Genomic DNA, 9930 nt, shown 5'->3' on the forward strand with positions numbered 1-9930 from the left:
TACAATGAAATCATCTGAAATCAAAGAGAAAGCTTCCTATATGGCTTCGTTGCAATCTATCGACAAGCATGTGCTTCACAGCTGATGTACATTTAATAATCTACTATCTTGTTTAGAGACTAAAAAAAAATTAACCCCTTTAGCAACCACAGCTCCAAAATAATTACGGTCAGACCTTCAAACGTCATTTAAAACTTGGGATTTGAAGGTGACTTTTTAGATCAAAAGGTAACGTGAAAATCTTGAAGCAGTCAATTTGGAAACCCCAGGAGCAGAATTTGGCATATCAGGACAGGTTTTCTTCTTCAGCAAACATTATCTTGGGACATTTTTGGAATTACTTCCTCTTTTCATCTTTTGCCATTTGAAGGAAACTGGGAGGTTAAATAATTCTCAGAACTCAGAAATTTCAAAGCTGTTCTAAAAATTCTTGACTGAGCCCCAGAGGAACAGAAAAGGGGTCAAGTTTTTTTTCCCTCTTTAAAACTAAGCTAAAGTTAGACCAAAACAATAGACACACTGGCACGTTAATACTGGTTGACTGGGCACTTGTATGCAGTACTTATAGACCAGTAAAAGTGCTCGTTTACCTGTCTGGTGTGTAAGGGGCCCTTTGTCTTGAAGCCTCCTTGGGAACTGCACTCTGAGGCACTGAAGTGATCTGAACTAGTGGAAGAGCGTTTGGAAAGGGTGTCACAACCCCCGACAAAGGTGTTGTCCAAAGGGAGTTCCTGAATCACATGATGCTTTTTCACGGAAACTGGAGTGTCTGGTTTAAGATGAAAAGCAGGCTGTGGAGAAGCAGATTTGTAGTGCTTGGCCAGGTCAGGGCTGTTAGGCTTGAAGGTTGTTGGAGGGGCCGGGCCCCAGTCAAATCTTCCTATACTTTGCTCCTCCAGCTCAGCCGGCAGGCTTATGGTCCCATTGATAGGTTCGTGAACTGCATCATCGGGTTTGGACTCTTCGATTGTAACAAAGTTCAAAAGAGAGCTCTTGGGAGACTTTCTTTTCTTCCTTTTCTTTTTCTTGTTTTGTTTGTTCTCCTGGTTCGGGGACATCCATTCAGCACCTTGCTTGCTCCTCTGAGCTGCTTTGAACCTGGATGCATGGCGACAGCGCACCAGGACGGTGACGAAGATCACAACGATGACCACCATGGCACCCGCGACGATGGCGATCATGATGGTGAGATAGTCCTCATTTTGATAGGGCTGGCTACTGTCCCCTATGTTCCTGTCCAGTGGGGTCTCCATAGTCCTGCGAATCAAGTCATAGATATAGGAGGCATTCCCAGCAGTGTCGTTAACGTAGAGAAAAACAAGCACGAGTGTGTGCAGAGACTTCGGGTATCCCAGGTCACTTATGTTGACCACCAAACGGTGCAAGCCCACATCAGTAGGTGCCGGTTTTTCTTCCAGAGTAATGTTACCTGTTACTGGATCAATCCGAAACAAGCCTTTGTTGTTCCCACTCACAATTGTATACTTCAGTTCCGCGTTCATCCCAGTGTCGATATCCACTGCAAAAACTTCTGCTACCACAGAGCCAGGAATGGCCGAGAGGGGCACCAACTTAAAAGAAGTGTTGGAAGGTGGAGAAATGACAACTGGGCTATTGTCATTGACATCCATGACATTGATAGTGACTTTTGCAGTAGAGGAGCGGGGTGGTTGTCCCCCATCGGTGGCTTTGACATCAAAAGTGTAGGAACTCTGCTGCTCTCTATCAAATGAGACATTTGACTTTATGACTCCAGAATAGGGATCCAACACAAAATTATCATTGTCATTTAGAATGGAAAGAGTCACAGCTTTATTCTCTCCAGCATCTGCATCTGTCACTGTGATTACCCCGACAGTACTATACTTTGGCAGATTCTCAGACACAAAAAACTGAAAATGATTATGAGTAAACTTGGGGCTGTTGTCATTCTCATCCAGAACAGTAACTATCACAGCCGCTTGGCTTTGGAGGGGAGGGGTCCCATTGTCCCTGGCAGTTACTGTAAAAATGAATCGTTCTTGTTCTTCTCTGTCAAAGACTCTGGAGGCTGTCAAAACTCCTGTCTTTCGGTCCAGATCAAAGAAGGAGGCATTTGGCCCAAGCTGATAAACAATGTCCGCATTTTTCCCACTGTCTTCATCTGTGGCACTAATAGTTGTTAAGTATAACCCACGTCGGTTGTTTTCAGAAACTGACAGCTCAATTACAGGCTGGTTGAAAATTGGTGGGTTGTCATTTTCGTCCTCAAGCTTAACCCTTACCAGGGCAGTCTGATTTAAACTGGGCTTCCCAGAATCAGAGGCAACAATTTTAAAGCTGAATTCTTTGGTGCCCTCATAGTCCAACAAAGAGGAGGTCTCTAACAAATATTGGTTGTCGTACACTGCCTTCAAATGAAATGGGACCTCTCTTTCAATAAAACAGATCACTTTGCCATTCACATCTGTGTCCTTATCTGAAACCGTAATTAGGGCAATCTTTGTGTTGACAGGATCTTTCTCAGATAAATACACTGTGCCATTGATGGGACTTATAATGTACCTGAGGTCTATGTTAGGGGGGTTATCATTTACATCAGTGACATTGATGGTAACCGTTGCTCGAGCGGGCGTGGAGCTGCCATCACTAGCCAGCACTGTCACCTTGTGAATGGCTGTCTCCTCGCGATCTAAGGACCTCTGAACTGTAATCAGCCCAGTAGTATTATTTAAAGCAAAGAGTCTTTTGGTTGCAGGGGCGACCTGGGCACCAAAAATGTACCGGATTTCAGCATTACTGCCTATATCTGCATCAGTGGCATGGAGCTGAATTACAGAGGTGCCCACAGGAGCATTCTCTGGAATGTGCACCTCCACTTGACCCTCTTTAAACACTGGCCTGTTGTCATTGACATCACTTACTGTGACCTGCAGTATGGCCGTGCTGGATTTCTGTGGAGTGCCTCCATCCTCTACTTTGATTTTCATCACATAGGTATCTTTCTGTTCTCTGTCCAAGTTTTGCTGAACAATCAATTGTGGCCACTTCTCTCCCTCCGGAGTTTCCACGATATCCAGTCCAAAAACACTCTGCCCATTTAACAATTCATAATGCTGTACACCATTGAAGCCTGTGTCAGGATCTGTTGCTGATGGAATTGGAAAGCGGCTGTTGATCAAAGTGTTTTCTGGAATGGAAATATTGATGACAGGAGATGGAAACATGGGGGCATTATCATTGGTATCCTTGACAATTATTTTTATTTTGATCAGCCTGAAAAAATCATTGGGGAGGATCACTACCTCAAGTTCAAAGAAACACTCATTCTCCTCAGCATAAGAGGCTCCGGCACAGAGTTTCTCTCTGTCTATTCTGTTGGAGGTTGTGAAAATTTCCCCAGTGCTACTGGACACTTTCACCAAAGGGGCATCCCCAGCTTTAGAAACCAGTCTGTAGACAAGGCTGGCACTGGTCCCTGTGGCAGCATTGATGTGAGAAATGTTCAGATCCTTTGGTATGTTTCCTATGGGCACATTTTCAGGCAATTCCTCTCTAATAGTGTAAATAAGTTCTTGAGCTATTGCGGAATCCAGCCTTAAACAGGCAGTCAGAGCAGCCAACAGGTAAAAATCCCTCAGGTCCATGATAATGTATTTATTTTCTTTTCCCGGATTTTAGGGTTTAAAGGTTTCCACTGAGGAATGATGCACGAATTGCAAGAGGAAGCATGCATGGACTGGAGGATGCATTACATCTCATCGCTTATTTGGAGACAGCCACTGTCAACACAATCGTATAGACAATATTATTCTTCAGTAAACAAAAACACACAGTCATGAAACATCACAACACATTTTCCACTGCATATTAGTAAACATGGCAGTTTGCTCTGCCACTGTTTGCAAGTTAACTCTGTGGAGGAAAACACTAAATACCCACTGCTTGTTGCATTTGCCCAGAGAAAATCAAATTCATCTACTTTTGAATTAAGGACAGCTGCTATTTTTACCTGTGTTCACCCACACTGTTTTTCAGGACACTGTTTAATTCAAAACATGCATTCTTGCGTTCTCCTCTTCCCCTCCCCCTGTCTTACCCACCTCCTGGCTTCTAACCCACCTCCCTTAGTTTTTTTAGGTGCAAGTGAAAAACACTAAGTATTTAGCTATGGTTCCTGCTAATTGCTTTGTCACATGTCAAATGTGATGTTTTCTTCTCTGCTACACTGAGTCATCTCTTTCATCTAAAAAGACTATCTTTTTCTTTCCTCCCAGTTCTTCAACTGCCTTCTAATCCAGTCTTACTGGGAAACAGGCATCCGGACATGCTGCTGCAGCATCAGAAGCAGTAGTCACCGGCCACTACATATCCTCATTGCCTAGAAGCACAATACCAAGACTTCAAATTTCCTGCCCAGACCTTGCTCTCATTTCTCCGTATTGCCAAATTCTCCCCATTTGGATTAAGAAACACACTAAAACTTTTAAAAATGTATAAAACAGGATTCCTTATCCTAGAGGTGGAAGAGAGTGTTGAGATGTAAGTGAAACGCAGCTAACATTTCCATGTACCAGCACAATATTTTCTACTGAGCATTAAAGAGAGGAAAAAATGCAGTTTCTTAACCCTCATCCCTGGTTATAATATTAGTAACATCTGCCACACATAAATACTGCAACCCAATAACGCAGGTAAAAAGGCTTCTGCTTAGATGCTCCCCTAACTGCAATTTAAATGGGTGCAAGCCTCCAGGCAGCTACCTACTTGAGTAGAACTGGTCAGTTCCCAGGCTCTAATCTTATCTGCATTAGGCTGCACGGTAGCTGATACCCACGATTAGTTCCAGCAGAGTGATGCAGGTAGGGATGCAGATACAGCCTAGTAGGTGAGCTCTGCCCCAACCGTCTACCCAATTACAAACATCCCTCGTCCCCACTGAGGACATATCTAAACACAAAATTTACAATTGTGCATGCGAAACTTTACACTTACGTTAGTTGCCTCAACCTTTCCCCTTTCCCGTTATGCTGCGGTTAGGAATGATTTGTTCCAACACATAGAAAGCCATGCATCTGGTAGCACCAGTTTGGGGAGAAATCAGAAGCAGCAAAACGTTTCCTCCTTGTAAAATGTGTTGCTTCGGGCTGGCAAATTAGCAACTCCAGAGAACAAATTCACAGATTTGTCGTTAGTCATTCTCTCCACATTTCGTCTCTATTACCCACGGGGTCTGGGCTCTTCTGGTATTTAACATACACACACACAACATCCAGTTGCACTTCTTCAGCTCTGGGGTATTTTCCACAGCATCAAGCATACCATTTCCCTCCGATGTCAATTCTGCTTAAGTCTCTAACTTCTTGTAGGAAACGTCAGAGTTGGGGTGATGGTGATTCTCTGGCTGCTCTCCGGGATGACAGTTGCCTGAAAAATTCCTAATCGGTTATCTCTTTCGTGCTTCAGAGACTCTGAGGCGCTCCTTCCTGTCTTGCATGCTCTCCCTCTCTCCCTTCTCCTCTGCCCCTCTCTCCTTCTCCCTCTCCTCTCTCCTCTCTGAACTGAATTTCTTGATATAACTCTCAATAAGCCCAGAGGGAGGGCGTGACTGCCCGAACCCCGCCCCCAGCCCCTGATTGGCCCGCATCTTGCGGTGCGGGCGGCCGCAGCCGGGCGCGAGGGAGGGGGCGAGGAACAAGGCACTGACTGTCTCCAAGCCTCCCCTCCTCAGCGCCCCCTCGGCAGACGCGAAAACCCGGAGAACCGATCCTGGCCCCGGGAGAGCCGGGTTCCAGGAGGCGCACTGAGCATGCCCGGCAGGGTCCCGCCCGGGAGGAAAACGCCGGTGCTCTCCAGGCCCGCGCGGCTGCAGCTCTCATGCCCCGCGAGCCAGGCTGGCGGGTCGCTCTGTGCCGCACCGGGCAGAGAACGGCAGCACCGGTGGTGGGACGACCCGGGGCGGCGCGAGAGGCTGGCGGGGAGCGCAGGCAAGGATCCGGGGAGCCTCCCGCACCGCGGTGGGCGGACGGGGGACGCGGAGACGGCTCATCTCCGGGCGCACATTTCGCACTTGTGTTTAGTAAATGGAGGGGCCAAAATGCAAAGAAGGGAAAGAGTCAACCCAGGGTACAAGGCACGATACACACTGTCACCCCTCGGGAGGGAGCACGGGCCAACAGCTCTCCGGAGAGCGTTAAACAGACAACATCCCCAGCACTGCAGCTAGAGGCTTTTGCTGGCAGGAGCACTGGCAAGAAGGGCAGAGAGGGCGGAGAGCGAAAGGTCGGGACAGGATATTTGAATCTCAGTCAAAACCGGAAAGAAAATTAATTTGAGCACTTCCTAGAAGCAGAGTGACGGAAGCTGCCGGGGGAAAGGGAAAGTGGCAGCCTCTGGGAACTCCCTTGATCAGCCCTAGGCCAGTCTGGCGTGCGGTGTGGAGTCTCATCTCGGAGAACAGCATGGGCCACGGCGGCCGATCTTAGCTGTCCTTGCACTTCGGCTCCCGCGGTGGCCAGAAACCTGGGAACCCGAGCTTGCTAGGTCGCGCGGCGGCTGCGGCAAAACCGGCTTCCAGCTCACCCAACTGCAAACTTTGCATGCGAAAGGCTGGAAGGAGTCCCGTCCGGCTGCTCCCCAAACTGTAGAACGTTTCCTTTCCCTTTGCACTTCTGATTCCAACTTTACATGTGGTACTACTTGTCTTTCCCTGTGCCTTTCTGACCAGTTCTGTAGCATATCCTCACACGTTTCTCATTTTCATACAAGAGCTGAATGGAATGATTCCCGAAAGGATTATCTTTATTCCCTAAGTATTAGCCCCAAAGCACTGTTTTTGATTGATCTTTTAAAATTATAAAACCACGAAAATTCGTGTAAGGGGCTATACCTACAATGCCAGATACCTAAGTTTGAGGCATTAATAACAGTTCACTTGGAACGCACAAAAATTTTTGAATGACCTACAAAGGTTGTCTGAGAAGGTCTTAATGCCTGATTGAGTAACTTGTTCTAACTTACACGGCGGATAAAGAGCATTTATTTTAAACCTCCGTGTTCCATATTCTGTGCTGGCTGTAGATGCATTAAAGCTCTTCACATAGTTACGTACTATGATGGCATGTTTAGGAGATACCTTTTGTTTTTTAGTACAATGTTGTTGTTGTTTTTCAATCGAACAACTTATTTTTAGATATTTAAGTTAAAAAAAAAACACTAAGCCTACCAAACTTAGGTATGGTATATAATTCCTTTTTTTTTTTTTTAACCAACCCATGCAGCATTACAATTTCCCCTCATCTATGAAAATGTAAGCTCCTTTTTATTCAAACTTCTCCGGTGCATATTCACAGTAAAAGTGCAGTGTCTAAAAGCCCACTGTAAAATACACTGATCCCTTAGATGTAAAATACAAAACCAGTTTCTTGCAAGCAATAGGTCGATTTTGTTTTTAAATAGCCTAACAACTCTTATAATAGTATTTTGTAGGATTAGAATACACAAATTTAATAAAAAGGGCTGCTTACGTATCTAAAAATAAAAAAAATTACCTGATACAATGTGAATTAAAGTTCTTTTATCAGTGATGATTATTTTGCCATCCACAAAATCTAAAGTTAAAGCTGGTGTATTATTCCAATCGTCACCTACTTTACGCTTTGGACTAGTTTAATATAAATGAACCATCACCCTAATACATTTATAATAAACAACAGCAGCACAGCCACTTTCCAGTTCATTTCATAAGTATCATGCTATCTCACATTCTTATTCTAATCATACTGTAGTCATTTCAAAGTTCTGTTGTAATCGCAGCACATAGCTTAGCAATAATTATTTAACCTTATTACCAAGCGTAATTGTTTCTGTTTGCTAAGGGAGAGCTTGACTTGTAGTCAGAACCCATTATTATCCTATGCTCATAGATGAAATCTTAGAACACAGATGAAGGTTAGGGAAGAGAAAAAAATCATCACATGATTAAATTTATGACCATGAGACTCCAATTAGTGGAACCTACAGGTCAAAGCCCCCAAACAGAAGTATTTCTAGATTCTTTGTGAAGGAAATTGAATACAGAAATAGAGCTGACTTCGGTGCATCCTATTTTGTGTTTATTTAGCATTTCTAAATTATTGAGATTCTTTCACCGTGCCAGCTCTTAAAGCCAGAACTGAAGCTTATTGTTTGCCCTATTATATTCCAACTTGTAAACTATAGAGTGAGAACTAGGATTAGAGATCTCATTAATATTCCAGGAAAAAAATAACTTGGGGCTTCTGCCCAAACCACTATGTAGAACACGTGCATAATGCAAGCTGCTCACCAATCCACCTCTATTTCAAAAGTTGTGTCTGCAGAATTATGAATTTGGGAAACAGTAATTTTAGTTTTTGTAGGGGAATATGTTGTCTTACTGCATTTTAGTCATTTTTCCTTAGTGAATTTAATAAAATATTAGATTTCCAGTTATGACTTCTAATACAGAGCTTTCAATATGTATCCTAGACTTCCAGTTAGATCTCTTTAACCCTTATCCATCTTTGTCAATGCATGTGCTCTACAGCCAGGAATTATGAAGTTCTCGCCTGCGTTGTACCTGATTAGGACTTTAGTAATTATGTCGTCTGGGCTGTAGTAAAATTGCCTTTGGTGTTCTCTGAGTGTTATATAAGTCATGGGACACTTGTGAAGCTAAGTCACCTTCAGCCAGCAGACTGAAAACTAAAATGCTATTACAGATTTCTATAAAGACAGATGTCAAGTTAAAATGTTTATATTTCAAAAATTTAATGCTGCTCGATTTATGTATGTTAACCAAAGTTTCCATGTAATGGCATTTAATAACCAAAATTCTGACCTTGTTCAATTGGATTTTCATCTGATTTTCTACTTATCATCCAGCATTTTAAAATTACTTTTCACTCGGATTGCAAAGGCTTTTTAAAAAAAACATTTTATATCAGAGATAGACTGTGGTATTTGGAATGATCAAATGACCTCAAGGATTTCAAGACTAAAATTTTCATCTCTAATATACTAATTGTATATTGTATTCAAAGTTAAAAATTAAATTAAAAAATACTTCCATGCCCTATACTTCTGAAGTTCCTTTAATCCATATAGTTTATTGTGTCTAAGGACATTAATCAATCAATCACAGGGGCTCTGACGTCATAGCAGGTAGGATTGTCCCCATTTCACAAAAGAGGCTGGACTACTGTAGTGTACTTCTGGGGGAAACTGTGTGAAGCATACTAAAGGTGATTCATATTAGCACTGTTTAGAAAATGACAATGCAGAACTTTAACACCACAGAAAGAAAATTAACACCTTTTAAGGCTGTGCAAACTGGGAAAGTGTAGTAAGATTCTTGAATAATTCCTTTGCTTCACTATTAGCTCTTTCCTTTGAATAACCCTCTTTTTTTTCTTTTTCTTTAAGGAAAACCTAGTCCAAGATAATCAAATCACAAAGGAAAGCAGGTGACAAGAAGCTTCATTCTGTTTGAATGACTGAACTAAATTTATCCCAATTTGCTGTATTTTTATGACTGACAACGATTACAGATGTCAGGTTTGTAGCTCTAACGTTATTACAATATTAACTGACATCTTCCAGTGCAACTATTTTATCATGATTACTGTATAAAGGAAATACTGAATTTTCTAATTTCGTTATTGGTTATTTAAGACTTAGGGTTATATACAGACATAACAAAGCTATCATCAGAGGTATACAGGTAATCACTCAGGAAAACATGAAAAGGGGTTTTAAGATTGCAAAGAGAGAATATATGCTTAACTTTAATTTGATCACTTTAAAGTCATGTTATTCCAAGTGAAATAGAACATACAAAACTTCCTATTTCCTGTGTATGACATTTTTTGTGGGTAAAAAGTGTTAGACTATCAACTATGATCTATTCAATTCATATTTAAATCAATGTCC

The 9930-nt window shown here is 42.6% G+C and overlaps 1 protein-coding gene across 4 annotated transcripts in view; it reads right to left on the bottom strand.

Annotated features, from left to right (window-relative positions):
* PCDH9 (protocadherin 9) overlaps positions 1–3750 on the bottom strand; it is an 872085-nt gene extending 868335 nt beyond the window's left edge. For all 4 annotated transcript variants that reach the window (XM_040623439.1, XM_008706777.2, XM_008706778.2 and 1 more), the window contains exon 1: positions 591–3750. In XM_040623439.1, coding sequence (XP_040479373.1) covers positions 591–3626 — 3036 coding nt within the window. In that variant the 5' untranslated portion in view covers positions 3627–3750. The remainder of the gene's footprint in view (positions 1–590) is intronic.
* Between the last annotated feature and the right edge of the window lie 6180 nt (positions 3751–9930).

This window comes from Ursus maritimus, unplaced genomic scaffold (genome assembly GCF_017311325.1).
Source record: "Ursus maritimus isolate PB19 unplaced genomic scaffold, ASM1731132v1 scaffold_10, whole genome shotgun sequence".
Taxonomy (NCBI): domain Eukaryota; kingdom Metazoa; phylum Chordata; class Mammalia; order Carnivora; family Ursidae; genus Ursus; species Ursus maritimus.